Source organism: Pristiophorus japonicus, chromosome 15 (genome assembly GCF_044704955.1).
Source record: "Pristiophorus japonicus isolate sPriJap1 chromosome 15, sPriJap1.hap1, whole genome shotgun sequence".
Taxonomy (NCBI): domain Eukaryota; kingdom Metazoa; phylum Chordata; class Chondrichthyes; family Pristiophoridae; genus Pristiophorus; species Pristiophorus japonicus.
The window spans coordinates 141,567,829-141,593,793 of NC_091991.1; the positions used below are offsets into that span (position 1 = coordinate 141,567,829).

The 25,965-nt window shown below is 40.9% G+C and overlaps 1 protein-coding gene across 1 annotated transcript in view; it reads right to left on the reverse strand.

Moving 5' to 3' along the window:
* clec16a (C-type lectin domain containing 16A) overlaps positions 1-25,965 on the reverse strand; it is a 287,365-nt gene that overhangs the window by 235,239 nt on the left and 26,161 nt on the right. The window contains exons 6-10 of the mRNA XM_070901025.1: positions 23,944-23,949; positions 21,766-21,889; positions 20,159-20,333; positions 13,321-13,374; positions 4,895-5,008 (exon numbers count right to left, since the gene is read on the reverse strand). Of these exons, the coding sequence (XP_070757126.1) occupies positions 4,895-5,008; positions 13,321-13,374; positions 20,159-20,333; positions 21,766-21,889; positions 23,944-23,949 (473 nt within the window). The remainder of the gene's footprint in view (positions 1-4,894; positions 5,009-13,320; positions 13,375-20,158; positions 20,334-21,765; positions 21,890-23,943; positions 23,950-25,965) is intronic.

The following is a 25,965-nucleotide window of genomic DNA, read 5'->3' on the forward strand; positions in this document are numbered from 1 at the left end:
CTTCACTTATTTAAGTCCAAGGGACGCAGACTTGAACATATATGGTGAACAACAGATTTAGCCATTCATCAAGCACTATTTGGCCCTGTTCTCTAGCAAAACTGCTCAGTACTCGAGAATCATCCTGGAATGCAAAGATAACCCCCGGCTTCTTTTCTCCACTACCAATCGTCTCCTTAAACCCCCATCATCTGGCCCCGCCGCCCTCACCTGTAACAAGAAGTCTGAAGAGCTATAAAAAAAAAATCCACCTTTGATTCCTCTTTGCAAACTACCACTCCATCTCCAAAGTACATGAATGTGTTGTCGCCTCTCAAATCCGTGCCCATCGTCCCCTCAATTCCCTGATTGCAAATCTCCGAACAGGTTTCCACCCCTTCCACAACACTGAAACAACCCTAATCAAAGTCAGAAATTATATCCTCAGAGACCGTGACCATGGTACACTGTTGGTTCTCATCCTGCTTGACCACTCTATGGATGTCAGTTTCCACCACTACCTTTTTGAGCCAATAATCATGAATCAGCCATGACAATAAGTGTTATCAGGCTTTTCAACAGTAGTGGGCATTATTAATGAGCCCAGCCTTGTCCTCACCCAAAGCCCACTTCCAGCAGGGATTGTTGGATAGCAAATCAGGAACACAATCCTAGCCAATGGTAGCACTTCCAACATCATCTTCTCAGCAGAGACCCACTAACACAGCACAGACCAGTTATTGATCTGGGTCTGTGTGGTTCAGCTACTCATTGGATAACCTACTGATGGATATCTTTTAAGTATTGTCAAAACATCTGAATCACATTAACATGACTTTATATACAAAAATGTTAACTTCTTTCCAGCAAAATTTTCACCATCTAGTTTTGTGTTTTTTTTTAAATATAAAAAAAGACAAGTTGCCAGTGCTCCCTTTTTCCAACTACATCATTTGCATCTTATGAAATATAATAAGCATTGTTTTATTAACTGGGCAAGCAAAATATTTAGCCCTCATTAGTTTCGGTTTTAAAATATAACTTGTTGGAAAAGTAGCACTCCAAGTTGACATTTATACTGAGTACATAACCCAATATCTACAGGAATACAATTAGAATCAAAGATCAGTTTGGTTTTAAAAGTCACTTGCCATTTCATTAGCCAAAGCTGCTAGACGAACTTTAACCACAATAAAGGAATAATACCAACCTTTGGCGCAGACGGGGAGCTAGTCAGTGGAGTAGGAAAAAGCTACAACAGGCCACAAAGGATCAAAAGCAGCAAGGAAGCAGAAGAATATTAAAAGATTAGAGATAATAGGAGAAATACGTGCGTTACTTACAAACGGACAAATTGCTTTTTCAGGCCACCAAAACTGAAAAGATACTTGCCAGAGGATGATTGCTAAGTGGATGTTTCCCACCCTAATCCAAATCGAGTGTCACAATCAAGTGGATTCAGGCTTCTATTGTTGCTCTCAAATAACTAATTGTTAAGCTAACATCTCAGAAGTTAGCTTCTAAAGAATGAAAACAATAAGCATGATTTTCATTTTCTCTTGAAGATGCAGATTGACCCGTTTTACATTTTCAATATTTTGTTTTAATGGCACTATTTCATTGTATTTGAAAAGATCGACTTAAATAAATTCCTTTCTCAGTAAACAATATGGCTTCTTCTCAATTGTAGATCACTTAGAAAATTCAAGGCCAAAAGGAGTAAGCCAATGCATTTCATTTTGGGTTTTTTGGAACTCATTATTTGTCCCATCATTATTGTTACCCAAGTGTCTGACTTTATTTTTGTAACATGCAGTCAATGCCAATCCAGGGAACAACACAATCCGTTTTCTACAATTACAGCAATTACAGGACATTCCACAACTTCACAAGCCTGCACCAATAAAGTTTCTTTCACTTTACGCAAATTAACAGGACAGACATATTCCAGATTCTACATAGTGGAGAATTAATTGGCAGAAATTGCCAGTAAAGCAAGACTACAATCCATTTGTTGTATGTTATTCTCAGGATAGCTTATTCTCAGGATAGCTGACCAAGATTTGTGTAAAATCTTGCACTGTGGTTCAATATTTATACAGATAATTACAATATTGTTACAGAAGCAGTATTCTTACCTGCTGCTAAAAGTTATTATGAATGTATTAAAAAAAGTCCTATTTCCTGTACATGGTGGGCACATTTAAATGATCAGAGTAGATAAAATTTGTATGATAATTAATAGCACAAAAGACATGCATTTGGCAATTGGAATCTGTGGGTTTTTAATGGGTTAAGTAGACTGGAAACACAGACTAAACGGTGGCACAATTGAGGAACAGTGGAGGACTTTTAAGGAGCTCTTTCATAGTTCTCAACAAAAATATATTCCAGTGAAAAAGAAGGGCGGTAAGAGAAGGGATAACCAGCATAGATAACCAAGGAAATAAAGGAGAGTATCAAATTAAAAACCAATGCGTAGAAGGTGGCCAAGGTTAGTGGGAAAATAGAAGATTGGGAAAATTTTAAACGACAGCAAAGAATGACTAAGAAAGCAATAAAGAAAGGAAAGATAGATTATGAAGGTAAACTTGCATAAAACATAAAAACAGATAGTAAAAGCTTTTACAGATATATAAAACGGAAAAGAGTGACTAAAGTAAATGTTGGTCCCTTAGAAGATGAGAAGGGGGATTTAATAATGGGAAATGTGGAAATGGCTGACACCTTAAACAATTATTTTACTTCGGTCTTCACAATGGAAGACACAAAAACCATGCCAAAAATTGCTGGTCACAGGAATGTGGGAAGGGAGGACCTTGAGACAACCACTATCACTAGGGGGGGTAGTGCTGGACAGGCTAATGGGACTCTAGGTAGACAAGTCCCCTGGTCCTGATGAAATGCATCCCAGGGTATTAAAAGAGATGGCGGAAGTTATAGCAGATGCATTCGTTATAATCTACCAAAAGTCTCTAGACTTTGGGGAGGTACCAGCGGATTGGAAAACAGCTAATGTAACGCCTCTGTTTAAAAAAGGGGGCAGACAAAAGGCAGGTAACTATAGGCCGGTTAGTTTAACATCTGTAGTGGGGAAAATGCTTGAAACTATCATTAAGGATGAAATAGCGGGACATCTGGATAGGAATAGTGCAATCAAGCAGACGCAACATGGATTCATGAAGGGGAAATCATGTTCAACTAATTTACTGGAATTCTTTTGAGGATATAACGAGCATGGTGGATAGAGGTGTACCGATGGATGTGGTGTATTTAGATTTCCAAAAGGCATTCGATAAGGTGCCACACAAAAGGTTACTGCAGAAGATAAAGGTACGCGGAATCAGTGGAAATGTATTAGCATGGATAGAGAATTGGCTGGCTAACAGAAAGCAGAGAGTCGGGATAAATGGGTCCTTTTCGGGTTGGAAATCGGTGGTTAGTGGTGTGCCACAGGGATCAGTGCTGGGACCACAACTGTTTACAATATACATAGATGATCTGGAAGAGGGCACCGAGTGTAGTGTAACAAAATTTGCAGATGACAAAGATTAGTGGGAAAGCGGGTTGTGTAGAGGACACAGAAAGGCTGCAAAGAGATTTAGATAGGTTAAGCGAATGGTCTAAGGTTTGGCAGATGGAATACAATGTCGGAAAGTGTGAGGTCATCCACCTTGGGAAAAAAAAAAACAGTAAAAGGGAATATTATTTGAATGCGGAGAAATTACAACATGCTGCGGTGCAGAGGGACCTGGGGGTCCTTGTGCATAAATCCCAAAAAGTTAGTTTGCAGGTAATCAGGAAGGCGAATGGAATGTTGGCCTTCATTGCAAGAGGGATGGAGTACAAAAGCAGGGAGGTCCTTCTGCAACTGTATAGGGTATTGGTGAGGCCGCACCTGGAGTACTGCGTGCAGTTTTGGTCACCTTACTTAAGGAAGGATATACTAGCTTTGGAGGGGGTACAGAGACGATTCACGAGGCTGATTCCGGAGATGAGGGGTTTACCTTATGATAATAGATTGAATAGACTGGGTCTTTACTCGTTGGAGTCAGAAGGATGAAGGGGGATCTTATAGAAACATTTAAAATAATGAAAGGGATAAACAAGATAGAGGCAGGGAGGTTGTTTCCACTGGTCGGGGAGACTAGAACTAGGGGCACAGCCTCAAAATACAGGGGGAGCCAATTTAAAACCAAATTGAGAAGGAATTTCTTCTCCCAGAGGGTTGTGAATCTGTGGAATTCTCTGCCCAAGGAAGCAGTTGAGGCTAGCTCATTTGAATGTATTCAAGTCACAGATAGATAGATTTTTAACCAATAAGTGAATTAAGGGTTACGGGGAGTGGGCGGGTAAGTGGAGCCAAGTCCACGGCCAGATCAGCCATGATCTTGTTGAATGGCAAAGCAGGCTCGAGGGGCTAGATGGCCTACTCCTGTTCCTAATTCTTATGTTCTTATGGTCTAAAAAAAGGATCACAACTCAAGGGAAGTCTCTCCTATTGTGTGCAGTTTTATTTGCTAATATTTTGGAAGGAGTGTCTGGAGCAGTTCAAGTGCTGCCAAGGTTTTTGATGTAGTTCTCATATTGCGCAATACTTGGAAAAAGCTACAAATTCTATGTTCCTGAGATTTCAAAACCTTTGTTTTCCTTTGAGTAATTATCTTCAGTTCTCACTTACTTTGCTTATCAGTTTGTTATGCAATCTAATTGCCATTGCATTCAGCAAGTGTATGAAAGTTGAAACAAAAATAAATGGTAACCAAGGATTCATAAAAGACTGGAAGAGCTTAGACATTACAAGGAACAAAGAATCTCCAAACTCAAGTTAGACCATTAATGGGAGTTGGAAGTTTATTCCAGCTATCCTACAAGTGATAGCCATTTCAACCCAACTTAAAGGAGATGTACTTACTGAACGCTTCAAAGCATCCTGCTCTGAATGAAGACTGAACACTGAAAGGTCCCCATTCAAGATTACATCAGCCAAAGAATTCACCAACGGCCTATAGTGTATAATTAAAAACACCTAAGAAGGAAAAAAAGTTAAAATTAACACCATTTATAATGTAAAAAATTGTGTTCGTGGAAGCCTTAATAGAATTATTAACAAGAGGACAAGGTTCAAGAAACATTCTTGAGGGCTGAAGTATAGATTTTTATAGCTCAGCATGAATCATTTAGTAATCCTTTAGCAAATGTCACACTTGGGGGTGCCATTTGGCTCTTCTTTGAAAGGCCCACGTGTTTGAAATCACTAGAGAGTTCTGTTCCCAAAAAGGGTATATAATATCCTGTGGGTAATTAAATATCCCCATTTTATGTACAGTGCTGTGAATAAAAAAGGGGAGAAATTAGCCTCCTTTGTGCCTCGCGTTAGCAACTCTGGGGGGCAATAGCAGGGCGCTCATGGCTTACCGACGCCCGCGAACTTCCATGGTGGGTTAGCACTAGCACTAAAAAAAAAAACTTACCGCCTCGATCTCCTGCGCCCCAGAGATCATGACGACATCCAGTGCACAGCGCCCAGTTATCGCCCCAGATATGAAATTCACTTCCGCCCCCTGCAGCATCGCCGGGCATCAACAACGGCAGCTGCAGGAGGCTTTGTGACCTTGGCCGGTGGCTTGGGGAGTGGTAATTAAAGGTAGTGGTGGTCAGGTAGACCAAAATTGTATTAACGCCCCAGTGTGCTGTTTTTTGAATTTTTTCAATCTTAAGAGTGTATGGAGCTGTTCTTCGCAGATCGCAGGTGCCATCGTTGACCATTCCAAGCCTTGGCTTCCAATGACCTCAGCATTGGGCCTTCCCTTTAAGGGAGGGAAGGAGCCTGTGAATCCAGCAGCACTGCACGGGACATTGTACAGTGCTCTGTCACTACCGCCGCTCTTGCTCCCTTGAGCACTCCTAGGGAAGAGATAGCGCTTGATTTAGCGCTCCACTTCCCTCTTGGAGCACTAAACCGGAAGTTTGTGTCAAATTCAATTGCGTAGCGGCTGCCGATACTTTTGTGCTCCCGCAAATGTAATCGCCTCAAAGGGGCGCTACGCAATTTCTTGCCCATACTGTTTTAACTTTTTAAAGTAAACTAAAATCACTAGACATTCACAGTAAAATCAGGAAGGTAAATCGTTGCATAATAGGATTATTTTTTGAAGTTCTTAACTGTATATGAAATGCTTCGATTGTAGGCGCATTACTGATTGGTAATTTCATAATCCCAAGGGTAGTGGGCTAGTTAAAATTCACCAAATTGCAATTGTAGTTAGTCAATCGGAAAACTTGAAAATCAGGAGCAAATGGCCAAAATCATTAAGCACAGATCCATTAAGATTCAAAACATTCATTTCATTTTTTGTGTTTTATTTCAGAATTTAATGCATTATGATTTCCACAAATTTGGAGTTTTGCTCTGATTATTGCTTAATATGTTTCTCAAAATTTACTAATTACAGGGATTAATACCTTATATCAGGATTAACATACAGTTTAAACTTTAAATTATATATCTTATCATAGAGCAGTAAGGTTCTAGACCTTTGGATTGCAAGGTGTGAAAAATCAAATAGAAACTTCTCAGACATGTTTTATCCCCCAATTGCTGTAACTTCACACAGACTAAAAGACCAACAGTTTTCGCCTGTTAAAGAGAACATGTTAAAATTTAGGACGGGTACTCTACGTTAGGGCAGGATTAGAATTCACACACGATATATATATTTATAGTTTCCATTATGTGGTATACATAAGCTTTCATGTTAATTAAGCATATTGTCACCCAGCTACAATAGCTTAAATTTATATAGAGCACTTTTGACATAGAAAAACATCCTAAGGCACTTCACAGAAGACTAATCAGACAAAAATGAACAGAGAGCCAAAGAAGATGTTAGCAGATGTGACCAAAAGCTTGGTTAAATTAGTGGATTTTAAAGAGGGAGGAGGAAAAGAAAGACTTGCATTTATATAGCGCCTTTCACAACCTTAGGGCGTCCCAAAGAGCTTTACAGCCAATTAAGTACTTTTGAAGTGTAGTCGCTTCGCTGTTGTAATGTAGGAGAACCAGAAGGAATTCCAAAGCGAGAGGCCTAGATAGCTGAAGGCATGGCTGCCATGGTGAGGCGAGGAGGGGGAGCTGCAAAAGAGGCCAAAGTTGGTGCAATGGAGAGATGAGGGGTTACAGAGATAGGGAGGGGCAAATCCATGCAGGGATTTAAACACGAGATGGCAAATTTTAAATCAGAGACATCAAGTATCTGTGAGCCAAAATAGGTCAGTAAGAACAGGAGTGATGGGTTATCAGGACTTGGTGTGGGACAGGATATGGGCAGTAGAGGTTTAGATGAGCTAAAGTTTGCACAGCGTGGATGATGGGAGGCCACCAGGAAAGGTTTAGAATAGTCGGGGTGACAAAGATGATGGATTCTACATAAGAAATAGGAGCAGGTGCAGCCCATTCAGCCCTTCAAGCCTGCTGCCCAATGTTTAACTGGAGGAAATTGTTGGTCATCGAAGACTGGATGTCAGAATAGTTGGGGAGAAATTCAACACATAGCCACCCATTTTTCTAGCTCCATTTCACAGTGTAATCTGCTGCGCCTGAACTATACCGGAATTGCACTGGACGCCACAACTTTTAGTCACCCAGGGTGCCCGCCTGAAACCAGCTGACGCAAGGCTCCTTAAATATGTTAATTAGGGTCCTACCCACAGCAAAACCACCTATTTCTATCTACGTAACATTGCCCACCTCCACCCCTGCCTAAGCTCTTCTGCTACGGAAACCCTCATCCATGCCTTTGATACCTCTAGACTGAATTACTCCACGCACTCCTGGCTGGCCTCCCACATTCTACACTACGTAAACTTGAGGTCATCTAAAACTCAGCTGCCTGTGTCCTAACTCACACCAAGTTTCGATAACCTATCACCCCTATATGCTCGCTGACTGACATTGGCTCCCGGTTAAGCAACGCTTCAATTTCAAAATTCTGATCTTTGTTTACAAATCCGTCCATGGCCTCGCCCCTCCCTATCTCTAATCTCTTTCAGCCTCACAACCCCACGAGATGTCTGCGCTCCTCAAATTCTGCCCTCTTGAGCATCCCTGATTATAACTGCTCAACTATCGGTGGCTTGCCTTCAGCTGCTTGGGCCTAAGCTCTGGAACTCCCACCTTAAACCTCTCCGCCTCTCTTTCCTCCTTTACGATGCTCCTTAAAACCCACCTCTAACCAAGCTTTTGGTCATTTGCCGTAATTTCTTCTCATGTGGCTCGGTGTCAAATTTATCGGTTTTGTCTTATAACACTGCTGTGAAGCACCTTGGGATGTTTTACTATGTTAAATTCGCTGTACAAATAAATGTTGTTGTCGGTCAATTGCAAAATTCAGGTACAAATGGGTGGTCCGTGAGTTACGCGTGCTCTGCCTAGTTCTATCAGGCACTGAGTGGCCTAACCAGCAATCCTTAAAGGGACTGCTGAAGGCCGCTCAAAAAAAAAAGGGCCCAGTAAAATTTCAGTTTTGATTTTTGTGGACCCAGGAGAAGCAGGATTGTACCTCTCGAATCCACAAAATAATTCTGGCCTACTGCCGATATGTTTGAAGCCACCCTGAACTCTGGTATCACCTCTCCATCACCCCCTCCCCACTTAATCAACCTGCTGGTCAAGTCCACATAGCAGTCGCCCTATTTTACATCCTTCCCATTTTGTATCTACAGCTTGCCGGTGTCATTTAAATGACGTCCAAAATAAATTTGCCACAGGTCTCAGGCCAGCATGCGGAGGCATTACTTTAACGACTCTGCGCCCTTTTTGGTTAAACCAGGAGTTATCACCTCTTACAATTGCAGGCTCCATCCTTAGCCCTTCTTTGTTTATTAACATCCTTGGCCTCACTAAAGTCTCGATCTTCAAATGCAATTCCCATAGATTATCTCTTGCTAAAGCCGCTTACAAGAAGCTGGGATTCCTCTTTTGTGCCAAAAACTTATTTTCACCTCATTAACTTTTACCTCGCGACAAAGATCATGTCGGCCCAAGGTTTGCATATTGCTCTCATATCTGGGCAGGCTCAAGAACCTCACAGACTTCTAGAGCGGATGCAAGAAAACATTTGCCATCTGATAGTTGGTCTCACTCTCTCATATATCGAAACAGACAAAGTAGGTGCAGGAGTAGGCCATTCGGCCCTTCGAGCCTGCACCACCATTCAATATGATCATGGCTGATCATGCAACTTCAGTACCCCATTCCTGCTTTCTCTCCATACCCCTTGATCCCTTTAGCAGTAAGGGCCACATCAAACTCCTTTTTGAATATATCTAACGAACTGGCCTCAACAACTTTCTGTGGTAGAGAATTCCACAGGTTCATAATTCTCTGAGTGAAGTAGTTTCTCCTCATCTCAGTTCTAAATGGCTTACCCCTTATCCTAAGACTGTGACCCCTGGTTCTGGACTTTTCCAACATCGGGAACATTCTTCCTGCATCTAACCTGTCCAATCCCGTCAGAATTTTTTATGTTTCTATGAGATCCCCTCTCATTCTTCTAAATTCCAATGAATATAAGCCTAGTTGATCCAGTCTTTCTTCATATGTCAGTCCTGCCATCCCAGGAATCAGTCTGATGAACCTTCGCTGCACTCCCTCTCTAGCAAGAATGTCCTTACTCAGATTAGGAGACCAAAACTGCACACAATATTCAAGGTGTGGTCTCACCAAGGCCCTGTACAACTGCAATAAGACCTCCCTGCGCCTATACTTAAATCCCCTCGCTATGAAGGCCAACATGTCATTTGCCTTCTTTACTGCCTGCATGCCTACCTTCAATGACTGATGTACCATGACACCCAGGTCTTGTTGCACCTCCCCTTTTATTAATCTGTCACCATTCAGATAATAATCTGCCTTCCTGTTTTTGCAACCAAAGTGGATAACCTCACACTTACCCACATTATACTGCATCTGCCATGCATTTGCCCACTCACCTAACCTGTCCAAGTCCCCTCTTACTCGCAGCTCACCCGGTCACCCAGCTTAGTGTCATCTGCAAACTTGGATATATTACATTCAATTCCCTCGTCTAAATCATTAATGTATATTGTAAATAGCTGGGGTCCCAGCACTGAACCCTGCGGTACCCCACTAGTCACTGCCTGCCATTCTGAAAAGGACCCATTTATTCCCACTCTTTGCTTCCTGTCTGCCAACCAGTTCTCTATCCATGTCAATACATTACCCCCAATACCATGTGCCTTAATTTTGCACACTAATCTCTTGTGTGGAACCTTGTCAAAAGCCTTTTGAAAGTCCAAATATACCACATCCACTGGTTTTCCCTTGTCCACTCTACTAGTTACATCCTCAAAAAATTCTAGAAGATTTGTCAAGCATGATTTCCCTTTCATAAATCCACGCTGACTTGGACCGATCCTGTAACTGCTTTCCAAATGCGCTGCTATTACATCTTAAATAATTGATTCCAACATTTTCCCCACCACTGATATCATGCCTATAATTCCCAGTTTTCTCTCTCCCTCCTTTTTTCAAAAGTGGGGTTACATTAGCTACCCTCCAGTCCATAGGAACTGAACCAGTGTCTATAGAATGTTGCAAAATGACTACCAATGCATCTATTTCTAGGGCCACTTCCTTAACTACTCTGGGATGAAGACTCTCAAGTCCTGGAGATTTATCGGCCTTCAGTCCCTTCAATTTCCCCAACACCATTTCCTGACTAATAAGGATTTCCCTCAGTTCCCCATTCTCGCTATACCCTCGGTCCCCTTGTATTTTCGGGAGGTTATTCATGTCTTCCTTAGTGAAGACAGAACCAAAGTATTTGTTCAATTGGTCTGCCATTTCCTTGTTCCCCATTATAAATTCACCGGATTCTGACTGCAAGGGACCTACATTAGTCTCATCTCTATTTTGCTGATACTGCTGTGGTCAGTGCTGCTCTGAACTTTCTACTTTTGTTCCTTCCATCCTTCATACGCCTCCTACTCCCAATATCCCCACAAAATCTCCCCTTCCAACTCATTCTTTCCTCAGAATGTAAAAATTACATCACTTCTCATCTGCCCTCACTCCTGCAATTTCTCAATTTTTAAAACCCAAGGTTAGCATCACCTAATCACCACTTCCTGTTTTACCCAACATGCAATATTGTGCCTTTGTGTTGCCCAAAAGGGAGTGTTGCCTACTAAGAGCTCACCATGAGTATCAGTCCGTGCTGGCCCGAGGCCCAAGCAAAATTTGCATTGGATCTCATTTAAATGCCACCAGCAAACTGCGGGTGGAAAGCAGGAGTTCCGCTGCAGATCACCAGTTGGGAAGGGCATAGAATAGGCCGTCTGTTATGCTCCGCATGACTTTCCAACCACTAATTTTAAATTGTTGTAAAGTTATGCGTAGCGCACATCTAAATTTCTAATATGTGCAACACACAGACAAGACTCCCCACCAGTAGTATATTCAAAATTACCCCTCTAGCATACTCTTTTCAACTTTGGTGGTATCCTGAACTCTAACCATTGCCCCGTTACCTTGCCTTCTCAATAAAATAAAGCATGCAACCCAAATATTTTTTAAGACAATAAAATTTCAGAACTGTAATTAAAGTTATACTAATGTCGATTCCATCACTGACAATCAATTCACTGCAGGACAAGCAATAAAAAATTTGTATCAGATTATAGCAAAGACATAGACTGAAACGGACCGGCAAGCTCTTCCCCCATTAAAGAGTATTTGTTAAAAAGAGCTGCACTCAATTATGTTGCCTGACCTCTTATGATTGCACATTAAAATCCCCCTGTGGCTAAGCCGCTAAGCTTATCTTTAGACGTCAAAACAGCCAGCTACACCAGAGGACAGGTTTTAAGAAGTGGAGGAGACTAAAAATAGGAACCGAGAGATTACTTTTTTTCCCAGAATAAAGCATTATACAATCACAGGTTCCTGGATCTCCTGCATTTTTGAGAGAATTGCTTATATTTCCAGGAACATAAAACCTCAGACTCTAATACTATTGTTTTAAAATACTGTACTTATTCCCAAAAAAACATCAACAGTTTCAGCAAAAAGCTTCTCCAGTTGCTGTGTGGGCTTATCCAAACAAACCAGGAACTGTTCCAGATTCAAACCCCATCTTATGTTGAAGTACCTTGTGACATTTTACTATGTTAAAGGCGCTATATAAATGCAAGCTGTGTTGCAGAATCAGTCAATCTCAGTTAGGGAGAAGGATGGGGCACTGCAGGCAAAACATTTTCATGAACATCCCAGGCAAAGGTGAGATGGGAAACCAGCCAGGACCCCTGTTCCTGTTCACTGTCCAGTGATCTCTCAGAAAATGCATTTGTGGTTAACTGGATGAAGCTCACGTGTGACAGTACCTGCTGTCTAACAATCAGGCTCTCTCATGTATTGGGTGATTGGTCTTTTGGGTAAGGAACTAACAAACTGCTATCATCCAATACTTACAGAAATTCTGGATGTACACTAGATAATTTTCATATATTGACTATTCTGTTGACCCAGAGACAAATAAACTCTTTTGGAGTTACAGCTAATCCAAAGGCTAATTTTAAAATCACATAAAAAACCTGTTACAGAAAATTCCCTATTTGTGGCAGGACAGAACTTAGCCCTCATGACATCTGCTCCTGACTGTTTTATCAGAATCCTGCATTGAGCAGCCATCGCGACCAAAACTGAGTGAACTAACAGGTGCACTATACATCTGCAATCCAGATTACAACCAAATTTCTTCAGCTATATCAGTTAAGTGGATTTAAGGTACTTCTCAAAAAGAGTAGAGAAAGAACTGTATCGTGACCCAAGCCATGACAGCCTTGTGCACTTGAAAGGGAGCTCCCTGCCCACCCTCTGGGCTGAAAAAAGGTTTGTGCTGTACAAGCCTAATCTTTAGGATAGGGAGAAAAGAGTAACAGAAAAGGGGGATGAAGAAATGGGAGGGGGGGGGGGGGTGGGGGAGGGGAGGACAGGAAGGTGAGATAAATAGAAGGACATCTCCAATTATTAAATACAGCTTCACATCAGCTAAGACTCCTTTCATCAAACAATCACATTGACAAATTTGAAGTAGACAGGCCACAAGAATTTCTTTTCAACTTTCATCTCTGATGATTATTTGTGTTAATCTAATTCTTGCATTTTTATTAGTAACGTAGTATTCAATACTTAAGTTAATCTTAATGAAATATTGAAATTAAAATCAACAGGCCATTAAAATTTCAGAGCGATTAGTTGAATAACATATTATAAATCAGATCTTTAAGTTAAAAATTGGAAGGCTGACTTTTTCATACCTGTGAAAGGAGATATAACGACACTTGACGGCTGATCTTTGGACGATCGCCACACTGAAAAAAAATCAGAACATTTCAAGTTAACACTTTTGTTTCACGAGATAATTAATTTATGAAAAGGTTGATTTAAAAAAGCACACTTACTACAAATGGGAGATTACAGAGATAGGGAGGGACGAGGCCATGGAGGGATTTGAAAACAAGGATGAGAATTTTGAAATCAGGGCATTGCTTAACCAGGAGCCAATGTAGCTCTATAACTATTATTTTGTAGCTATCGCCCTTGCACACTACATTTCACCCTTTCTTCTTACATATTACATTACACCCTTTCTTCTTTATAAAAGGATTACTAAATGCATATTTTCTGTTTTTCACATTTTTTAATATTCTCACTGCTGTTATTTTCTATTTCAGTTCTCTCTCCCTTTCCAGTTTTCCTCTTCATTACAGTGCTTCATAAGAACATAAGCATTAGGAGCAGGAGTAAGCCATATGGCCCTTCGAGCCTGCTCCGCCATTCAATAAGATCAATAAGACTTCAATAAGACTTCAACTTCACTTTTCCGGCCGATCTCCATATCCCTCGATCCCCCTAGAGTCCAAAAATCTATCTATCCCAGCCTTGAATATGCTCAAAGACCTGAGTATCCACTTTGGGGTAGAGAATTCCAAAGATTCACAACCCTTTGAGTGAAGAAATTCCTTCTCATCTCAGTCTTAAATGGCCAACCCTTGTCCTGAGACTATGCCTCCTAGTTCTAGACTCTCCAGCCAGGGGAAACAGCCTCTCAGCATCTACCCCGTCAATCCCCATCAGTTTCATTTAGATCACCTCGCATTCTTCTAAACTCCAGAGTATAGGTCCAATCTACTCAAATCTCTCCTAATAGGACAACCCTCTCATCCCAGGAATCAATCTAGTTGCACTGCCTCTAAGGCAAGTATGCTCTTCCTCAGATAAGAAACCGAAACTGTGCACAGTACTCCAGGTGTGGTGTCCCACAGTCCTGTACAATTGCAACAAGACTTCCTTACTCTTGTAATCCAACCCCCTAGCAATAAAGGCCGACATATAATTTGCCTTACTAATTGCTTGCTGTTCCTGCATGCTAACTTTCTGTGCTTCCTGTACAAGGACACCCAAATCTCAACTGTCATTTAATAATTTCTCAACTTTTAAAAAAAAATACTGTTTTTTTATTCTTCCTCCCAAAGTCAGTAACCTCACATTTCCCCACATTATACACCATCTTCATTTTGTTCAGTCTTTGTTCTCTTTCTCTGATGTGATTCATCTCCAGTTTCTGCTTTCTAACTAACTTTCACTTTTGTTTTCGTCAATCTTCTCACTTTCAAGCTCCTTTTTTTTTTTAAATTGCCTGCTTGAAATATTTAAAGATAACTGGAGCATAATTCACCTGCACAATAAAACAATCTTCATTAATATGGGTAAACAATGGCCATATCCCTTGAGCATTTATTGTACAAATATCCCACCGCCTTACATTTAATTTACCAAATAAATGTCTCGATTTTGGATAGGAGCAACGTTTGAGACCGAGAATTAAAACATTGCCTTTTTTAAAATGTAACCTCAATTTGTATAACTTCTTTCCAATCTTGCGGCTGGTTGTTATCAGCAGAGTTGGGGACAGAGCACCTGACAGCTGTAGATAATTTAGGAGATGTAATGAAAAATGTCATTGCAGGTTAGCAGATCGGCCACTGTCTGGTAATATATGTCCATCTATACATTTTAAAAACCTTACAAATGCACACTCACCCCGTCAACATTTTCCATTATAAATGTCTATGTCCACATTTACAATAGAAGCTGCCGATGTAAACTTGTCATACGGCCCCACTACTGAAGACGCCACAGTACCATCACTGGCAATTTTGCATGATAAAGATATATAGCGCCTTTCATGACGTCAGGATATCCCAAAGCTTAATACAGCCAATTAAATACGTTATAAAGTGTAGTTAGTGTTGTAATGTAGCGAAACACGGCAGCCAATTTACACATAGCAAGGTTCCACATACAGCAATGTGATAATCACCAGATATTTTTAGGTGTTGGTTGAGTGGTAAATATTGGCTAGAGCACCCAGGAGAACTCCACTGTTCCTATTCAAAATAGTGCCAAGGGATCTTTTCCAGCCACCTGAAAGGGCAGATGGAGCCTCAGTTGAACGTCTCATCCGAAAGATGGCACCTCCGACAGTGCAGCGCACCCTCGGGTACTGCACTGGAGTGTCAGCCTAGATTTTGTGCTCAAGTCTCGAGTGGCGTTTGAACCCAAGACCTTCTGACTCAGGCAACACTGCTACCACTGAGCCATGGCTGCTAAGTGTACGTGGACAGCTTGGATTATAAATGTGGACATTGGAATTTATAATGGACAAATAAAAATAACAAAATGTATGACTTTAAACAAAAAGGCATCGCAGCTTCAATTATCCTCTGCCCTTTAATTACTTCACCTGAATACTATGTGCCTCGTGTACAATGTCATGGGAGACTGACTAATTTACCTTAATAATTCACAGAGCGCAAAAATACATAATTCAGTGTGCTGCTGAACCATTCAGATTAGGAAAATCCTAGACTGTGTCTTTGGCCTATGCAAATAGCTGATCAGAAGCAGCAGTGAATAAACAATTTATCTCAGTGCGCTGGGGAAGAGTAGGGGGAAAAATTAGCAAGAGCTCTGGGTCCTGATCACCATTCAGTGACTGCTTCTGAGAAGCGTTTTTGTGAACCTCAGGTTGACTGCATTGGGTTCAATTGCCAAGATCTCCTTCAACAGCCAATTATCCTCTAACACTTGTTATCTGGGCAAAAAATGAAGATTGGCTACTGGTGTGAAGTATCCGAAAGCCACTGGTGACCACAAAAATCACAAACCTTCTTGAAACTGTGTTTAAGGAGCGAATGAAAAGGGAGCAAGTTGGTGAGGGGGGAAAAAGCTTATTTAGAAAATAGTGATTTTCCCTGGACATAGCAACATGGGCCATTCAGCCCCTCAATGCTGCTCCGCCCTTCAATGAGATCATGGCTGATCTGCAACTTAACTCCATATGCCCGCCTTTGGCCCATATCCCTTAATACCTTTGGTTAACAGAAAGCCATCAATCTCCGATTTAAAATTAGCAATTGATCTAGCATCATTGCCGTTTGCAGAAGAGTGTTCCAAACTTCTACCACCCTTTGTGTTTCTTAATTTCACTCCTGAAAAGGTCTGGCTCTAAACTTTAGACTATGCCCCCTAGTCCTAGAATCCCCAACCAGTGGAGATAGGGTAGGGAGAGAGAAACTATCTATTCCCCTTAATATCTTGAAAACTTCAATCAGATCACCCCTTAACCTTCTAAATTCGAGAGAATACAACCCTAATTAGAGTAATCTCTCCTCGTAACTTAGCCCTTGAAGTCCAGATATCATTCTGGTAAACCTGCGCTGTACTCCCTCCAAAGCCAATATATCCTTCCTAAGGTATGGTGTCTAGAACTGCTCACAATACTACAGGTGTGGTCTAACCAGGGATTTGTATAGCTGCAGCATAACTTCTACCCCCTTGTATTCTAGTCCTTTAGATACAAGGCCAGCATCCCATTAGCATTTTTGATTATTTTCTGTACCTGTTCATGACATTTTAATGATCTATGTACCTGGATCACCAAGTCTCTTTGGACCGCCACTGTTTTTTAGTTTTCACCATTTAAAAAGTACCCTGTTCTATCCTTTTTAGGTTCAAAGTGGATGACCTCACACTTGCCTACATAGGAATCTATTTACCACAGTTTTGGCCATTTACTTAACCTGGCCATATCCCTTCATAATGTTATGCTTCCATCTACACTGCCTACAATTCCACCTAGCTTTGTCTCATTGGATATATGATTTGACATTACAGCTGTGTGGAATGTACCACATGCATTCAGATGGAGTGTGCTATGAGAAACTTTAAATATATTAGCAAATCTTCTTTGTGCTGCTCACTAAGACAGTGGGTGTACTGTTTTATAAGAAAGACAATGTAACTGAATATCAGGCGCTGTGTATAACAGACGGCTGATCCGATACCGTCAGTTTTGCACCAGCATCTGAAACGAATTTTTAGGCCACGGTACACAATAGTTGTTTGCACAGGGTTGACGATCTATACCTCTGGACCGAGGCCATTCCGGTTTTCGGAATAGAAATCAGACATCCCAAATCCAGAAACCCCTGGGCGGAGTTTCGGGTATTTCCAGATTTCGGATTTTCTGTAGTAAATAAGAAAAGAAAAAGCTTCAACGAGATCCAAGGTAATACAAGACTGAGCCGATAGAAATATGCAGAATTTAAAAGCGAAGCCATCACGATGAGGCCGCTATCCTTTGTCGTTTGACTTTAACCAGACGTTCCTCAAGTTTTGGCGATCTGCAAGGACGTGTTATTTATCAAGCGGGATCCAAAATGTCGGCGATCAACGCTCTGGCTTCTTACAGCAGCGAAAATGGAACGACTGGGATGGGGAGTGCGGAGAGGTTCCCAGCGAGGAGGCTGTGGCTCATCCACACCCTCTTGATCCTGGAAAATCACTGTTATGCCTCCACGAATCACTTGCCTCAAATTCCACGCCCGAGGTTGCTGTGAAGGTGCTTGGAACATGTACCTCGGACGACACCTTGCTTCAGTACTCTAAAATTTGAAGTTTTGTAGCTCTAATATTCTTCATTTGATATCCTCCTCATACCGTGGGCAAGTCTACTAATCTTAATAAAATCCCACGGTTGTCTTGCCCTTAACCAGATTGTTAATCTGTACCATGACTTCCCCTCTTGTTTTCTCAAATACTTCATGCGGCGTTTAAAATAAGAAATCTGGTGTTTGGAACATATTTCCGGATTACGGACGTCGACTCCTGCGATCTGCACAAGGTCCGGTTTTTAGAACTCCGAACATACCTGTAGAGCTAACTATATATACACACTTTGTGTGTTGTGCATTTACCGGTCACACTTCAGATGTTATACTTTACTATATGTAAATTCTGGCTCACACTTACAAAACAGTAACAGAAAAAATAGAAAGCCAAACATTTGCAGTCTAAGAGAAACTTCCCCCAGCAACAGAACATATATTACTGACCCAAGAGTGAGATTGCCTCAAGCCTCTAACTGACCTTAAGAGTTACACTTTAAAAAAATATATATTTTTCAAAATAGAAAGCAAGCCATTCTGGCCTGTAATTAACCAGAGCATTGGGAGCAATCATGCAAATGATTAAGAATGCAGAGTAATTACAATTTCTGCTCTTAAAAGGGACACATTCCTTCATTGTGCGCGATATGGTTATAATGGTCCTGTCCTTGTATAAAGCACAAAGTAGTTTTGCTAATATATTTAAAGTTTCTCATAGCACACTCCATCTGAATGCATGTGGTACATTCCACACAGCTTTAATGGCATCATCTGGACCACAAAATGTCCATTTATGGGGCTCAAAATTGGCCCACCCCTTTTTTCGGCGCATTCACCGGAGATGCGGCGACTTTTTGCGTGGAAAAGTGCTCCCCAAAAAAAATAAATCGATCCCCACTTTGGACGCTGTCCGGCCTCTCCCGGGTCTTCGCAAGAGTGACCAATCGGGTCAGATGCGGAGCCAGCGTCCCGCGCTGAAAACAGTGCCAGGATGTTTACACATGCGCATTGGAGTGTGTGAGCATGAGCAGTAGCTCCTGCCCCCAGCCTCTCAGTGTGCGTGCTGCAGCGTGGGACCCGATCATCAACATCACTACATGCTGCTGGTGCATTCCGTCCCTATCCCAGGCCGAGTGGCCTACTGCACAGGCCGGCCCGCTGCCTTCCCGTGCTGAAGATGAAGGTAGGGTAGGACTTACTTACTTCTGTTTTTTTATTTGGATATTTTGAAAAATGTATGTAAATATGTTTTGTCTTGTGAACAGTGGTGACCATTTGTCAAGCCTATTTACCTGGTGCTATTGTGAAAGAAGAACATAAGTGACAGAGGAACACAGAGAATATCTTATTTATTGAAGTAGACTTTATTTAGATAATATAGGCTCAATTTTGGCAACAAATACTTGTTTAAATTAGTTGTGAGATTAGAGCAATTTAAGTCAACTATTTTATACTTCTTTTATTTTTGTAGTTTAAGCTTCCATGAATGCTTCTGTTGTATAGTAAATTAACTTTGCGATGTTTGTCATATGATGTCCTGTATAGCTTCACATTCTTTAGTCAAGTCATTAAGTTCTGCTGGCCTCCGATGTACCTACCTGCGCTGATTTCTTAATTCTCCGCAAGGGTTTTCACAAGTGGCCACATATGCTGGCCTAAGTTAGTTTGGAGTAACTATAAGCTGGCCAAAGTGGCCTAAATGGCCAAACAGGTGTAGGTAGCTGGTAACGCCCCCTTTTGGAAAACAAACTAAACTAAAAAAATCCTAAGTAACTCACTTACACTGCCGCAAATTGAATGTGCAAAATACTCCAGAAAAATCAAGTTGTTCCCCAAAAAAACAAAGCTACTCCTGGTCAATTTTGAGCCCACGGAAAGAATGCTGTCGGTCTGCCAATCAACACTGAGAAACATTTTTAATACACAGCAGGTTAATGTGATTTCATATATATGTTGCACTAGACCTTTTGGACAGGCATACAATAATTTTTTTTACAGACGGTTTTTTATATGGTTTCGCTCCAACCATAAGCAATATGTAATATAATAGAGATCATTGAATATCCAGATTTTTTAAAAAATATTCTATATTTGAGAATATGTTGTCATACATAATACACAATAAAATATAAAGACCCTTTACCTGTTCTTGAATCACCAATGAATAGACATACAATGGCAGGAAAAGTCTGTTTAATAGATGGTCCGTTAGTACATCATTCAGGAATTCACAGTTAATGATCAGGATATCATTCAGGTAATGTAGGTGATCCAAATGTTCTGCTACCAGGTCGCTCAGTTTGGCTCTATTTCTATGCCTGCCATAACAGGAGTTAAAAATTACTAAGAGCAACATGGATTTTCCAACATACGATACCCATAAATTACAGCATCTAACCATAACATTCTGGAAAACCAAAGAAAACATTTCTCCTTGTCTTCATAAACCAGGCAACCTGGTTAATGCTTGTGGAATCTAAATTTATGTGCTGGTGCTTGAATCCCTTAAACATGTAATAATGGAGAAAAGGAATAGTTAGATCACATTGCAGTTACTAATTTATTTTTCATGCAGACAATTCTGGTAAAGTATAGGAATAGGTTCACAGTGATGCAGGTCCACAGTAAGGAGTGCTGAAGAATCATCAGGAAACCAAGAGGACTCAATGAACAGAAATGAGCGTTTAAAAAAAGACACAGGGCTGGAAATTCAGCAACCTTCCGCCATGTTTTTTGGTGGTATTTCACTATTTTGGGTGGAAAATGATGCGGTAGGGAATTCCCTGAAGTCTTCCGCCAGCGGTTTTGAAATACTGCTGGTGAGCAGACTGCCAAGACTGGAAAAAGCGCTTTCCCCCGAGTTTGGCCACAGCGGTGACGCATAGATAGGGTTAAAAAAAAACGCAGAGGAAAAACCTGTCGGTGCAGCTCTTGAAAACGGCGCTAGGTATGAAAACCTGCAAAAAAGGTATGTTAAAGTTTATTTTTCAATTCTTTTGCAGCGATTCACTAGAAAAGGGTCTTGTGAATGTTTTGCGATTTTTTGTTTATTGGAAAAATATTGTGTGTGTTCTACTCCCTCCCGAGGCCCAACTCGCAGCGGTATCGACCTCGGAGAAAAGTTGCTGAAAATTTGCGGTTTATGTCGTGAATCTTCGCGCTACACTGATTTTTCCCAACGGGCGGATTTTTTCCCATTTTTCCCCAAATCTTCCGTCTCAAAGTCATAGCGGATTTTTTTTAGCGGCAAACTGGTGATAGCAGTTTTTCATGAATTTCCAGCCCCATATTCAAATAACAGATCTGCATAAACTATTAAAGAGAATATTCAATTACGTTTTATTTCAACTTTAAGAGTTAAAAACAAAAATTTCTAATTTGATGGCAAAGCTCTTTTGTTGATACACACACCCACCCGCCCCCTGTTCAAATGTCAAAAATTTAATGAATGTTAAATTAATACTATGCTGCTGATTTTAAGAAATGCTGCACATTACTGGCTTCCAGTGAATTTCAATCTCAGTTTCTTTTGAGCATGCATTACTCGTGGCTCAAGTGGATCCTATCATTAGCTTGAACAAACTTGGTGCTGATATGGAAAAGCCTCCTGATGACTCGAGTGCATTAGGCAACCTAAGTTTCACTACTCACAAAACAATGAGCTACACGTACAAAATGAGTCCTTCACAATACAGATGGCAAAGCACGCAAGAATTTTTGCCAAGCAGTACAAAGCATTTCAAAACTTACTCTTCGTCAGTTTGCACACAGTTGTCCAACTCAATCACATGGCTTCCAATGAACCAAACCAAATTGGAGAAATAGGGAACTGCTGTTTTGTCCCTGATATAGTGCAACATAAGCTGGTTATCCACTGTTGACATAAAAAGCAAAACAGAGCTTCTAGTTAGAGAAAGCAAAACTGAAACTCTACATCTCAGTACTGCGGTCCAAAACATTTTGGGCATTAATCTACACTCTGGCTGAAATTCATTTTATTTCTCTCCCCTGGGCTTTCATGTAGTTATAGTCAACTGCTGCCATGGCTAATGTCAGCTAACCCAGCACAGACAGAGAATCAAATCTGTGACCTTGTATGGGTTGGTGAAATCACGAGAAAGTTTATTTTAAACCGTATTAAAACATTTTTAAAAATTCAAATATATATATTTTTTCTAAAATGTTTAATTAACTTTAATTTCAATTAATTTTAAATATGCGAGGTGTTTTATTTATTTATTATGTGTTTGGGTGTTTTAGGGTTTTTCTCATTGATAGTAATGGGAACTCGGAGAAATGGAGTTCCGATTATCATCAATGGGAATGCTGCATCGTGATTGGTTGTCCAGGCCCACGTGACTCCAGCTTCGACTTGCGAATCTTGAAGACAGGTCCCCATGCGATGCGCAACGAATCTAGGACTCCAACCAGGATCCTACGTTTTTCCGGGACCAACAGCTAGATTCGTAGATTTTTTTTTCAGGTCGGAGGTGTTCATACGAAGGAAGCCTCTGACTGGAATTTTAGCCCCAATATTTTTTTCTGAGATAACTATGGTCAATATTTTATTTTGAAGGCATAATTTTTCTATCTCAAGCTCTCAATATACTTAAAACCCAGTCGCTAATATTTTTTATCAACTTGGCCTTGTTCAAACTTGTTTATTGATAAGGCACTTGAGTTTTTAAGCAGACATAAAAGATCTGCCAGTGTTTTGAATCATGTGAATAGGGTTACATGCGAAGAATGAGCAAGGTACCAGAAGGCTATCAACCCTTCTGTCTCTTCAGGACAGGAGGTGGGGCAGGGGGGGGGGGGGGGTGCGGGGAAGAGGGGGGCTCATGATGGTTTAAATATTAAAGCTATTTTGATTTTTTTAATAATTCTAGGCATCTTTAAGTTCAAACTTTTCATAAGCAGCACACAATTAATTTGAACAATTTTATCTGGAATTCATCAACAAAATCAGCAAGAAAATACAACTGTACATTTGAAAATGCAAAATTAAAACTTTTGTTGAGTATGAGTTACACATACATGAATTTGGTGAAAGAGAATTTTGCTAAAACAGGCTTGTCATTATTGTAAAAATCTTTTGGCTTTTAATCAAGTTTTGTATTCTCTCTATTTATCATTTGAACAGTTATTTATAAATATATGAGGCTTAATGGCTCGCATGCTAAGTTTTCCATATGCATGTTCAGACCACAAGTTTCAAATTCTGAAAGATGCTGTATTTTATTTGTAAGGGTGGTTCTGTCTGCACATCTTTAATGGGCCAAAAGATGATTACCTTGTAAAAACAATGCAGCACCTTCTGAGGTGCAAAAAATATGTTTTTGAAAGACTAAAATCAAGAACATTCCCAACTTAAAAAGTTAAGAATGCTTTCTAGTGAAACTGACCATCGTGATCAACAGTTCCATTCCACATTCTCAGCAAGATTTAAAGCTGCATGGGATGAAGAGGGAGAATTACCTCGAGGCATGTATGTGGTCATATAACAGCCATTTTAGTTATCTAGAGAAAAAAAACAACTAGGGAAGGTCTATAAAGTACCCATATTTCCACCCATTAAAGGAGGCAAATTTAGAAACCATTTCTGAATCTGAAAAGGAGATTTTCTCTCCTCTCTCCAAACATGAAATGTTTAACCATATACAAGGCTTCACTTCTACAGAGAAATTCAGGAAGTGTTCAGTGGTCACATTTCACAACTGTGTTTTTCCTAAATAAAGGTGGCTTGGTTTCTGTGGTAACTGCCTGTGTAAGAGTACTGTACTTCAGCCTCAAAGGGATTGCCATAGATCAGTTTTCTGTAATACAAGTCATCTTTAGATTTAATTACCCCTGTAATCTTCAGAACATAAAGTTAATATATCTGATGGACAGCACAACAAACCAAATTTAAAAGGTTAAGCAACTTACATGACACTGGAATCGTCATTGAAGAAAGGACAAAAACAGAGAACAGTTAATAAGACAAGAACTTGGACAGCATGGCATCCTACAGAAAACAAATAGCCTAACTATAAGAGAAAACACACAGAACTAAAACACACAGCTGGTTAGCAGCAGTTATACTATAGCAGACCAGAAAAAACATCCTTGAAAAAGCTGTAATTATTCCAATGCATAAAACTTTCCATCATTTTGAGGGGGGTAGAGAAAGAAAACAAACAAGTTTTTAAGTGTTATGCTTATCAAAGTGGATGACATTGGTGCTGGTGAACAAAACTATTTTCTAGCATTCCTATCCAGCATCACTCATTTCGACTTCCAGCTTAACATAGATTTTATGGAATATACAGTTCCCTCTAGATGTTCATTGTTCATAGATTTATATGTAACCTTCAGGGCTGCTGACCGAGGGCCGTGTGGCTCTTGGTCAGCCGGCGCGAACACGATGGGCCGAAATGGCCCCCTTCTGCGCTGTAAATTTCTATGTTCTATGTCTTAACTGCATACCCAACCTGCACCTGTGAGGCACTCTTAATTACTTGTAACTACCATCCCACTGGCTTCTCTGAATGAGAAGTTTTGCTCTCTGGTTCGGATTCACTACACAGTTGAAAATGACATCAGACTGGACTGGATTTAAACTAGATCTATGCACTACTCATTTCCTTGGATTCTTAAAGTGCAATAAGATTGAAAGTATGCTATAAATGCTTTGTAGATGTAGAAAATGTTGCCTCCATGTCAGACATATTACATTAGAAGATATACTTTAGTCAGTTGCTAGCTACTTTCAGCAATCGTATGTTTCTCAAAAAACAATTTAAAAAAAATGTGTTCATGGGATGTGGGCATCGCTGGCAAGGCCATCATTTATTGCCCATCCCTAATTGCCCTTGAGAAGGTGGTGGTGAGTCACCACCTTGAACCGCTGCAGTCTGTGTGGTGAAGGTATGCTCATAGTGCTGTTAGGGAGGGAGTTCAAGGATTTTGACCCAGCGACGATGAAGGAGCGGCAATATAATTCCAAGTCAGGATGGTGTGTAACTTGGAGGTGATGGTGTACCTATGCGCCTGCTACCCTTGCTCTTGTCGTGGGTTTGGGTGGTGCTGTCGAAGAAGCATCAGCAAGTTGTTACAGTGCATCTTGTAGATAGTGCACACTGCAGCCATGGTGCGCCGCTGGTGGAGGGAGTGAATGTTTAAGGTGGTGATTGGGTGCCAATCAAGCGAGCTGCTTTGTCCTGGATGGATGCCACTCCAACAACACTCAAGCAACTCCAAAGTAGAGAGTATTCCATCACACTCCTGACTTGTGTCTTGTAGATGGTGGAAAGGCTTTGGGGAGTAAGGAGGTGTGACACTCGCCATAGAATACCCAGCCTCTACTCTTGTAGCTACAGTATTTATGTGGCTGGCCAGTTAAGTTTATGGTCAATGGTGACCCCCCCCCCGCCCCGGATGTTAATGGTGGGGGAATTCAGTGATGTAATGCTGTTGAATGACAAGGGGCGATGGTTAGACTCTCTCTTGTTGAAGATAGTCATTTCCTGGCACTCATGTGGCACCAATGTTACTTGCCACTTATCAGCCTAAGCCTGAATGTTGTCCAAATCTTGCTACATGCAGGCACAGACTGCTTCATTATCTGAGGAGTTGCAAATAGAACTGAACACAGTGCAACCATCAGTAAACATCCTCACTTCTGACCTTGTGATGGAGGTATGGTCATTGTTGAAGCAGCTGAAGGTGGTTGGGCCTAGGACACTGTCCTGAGGAATTCCTGCAGCGATGTCCTGGGGCAGAGATGATTGGTCTCCAACAACCACAACCATCTTCCTTTGTGCTAGGTATGATTCCATCCAGTGGAGATTTCCCTGATTCCCATTGACTTCAATTTCACTTGGGCTCCTTGATGCCACACTCGGTCAAATGTTGCCATCATGTCAAGGGCAGTCTCAGCTCACCTCACCTCTGAAATTCAGCTCTTTT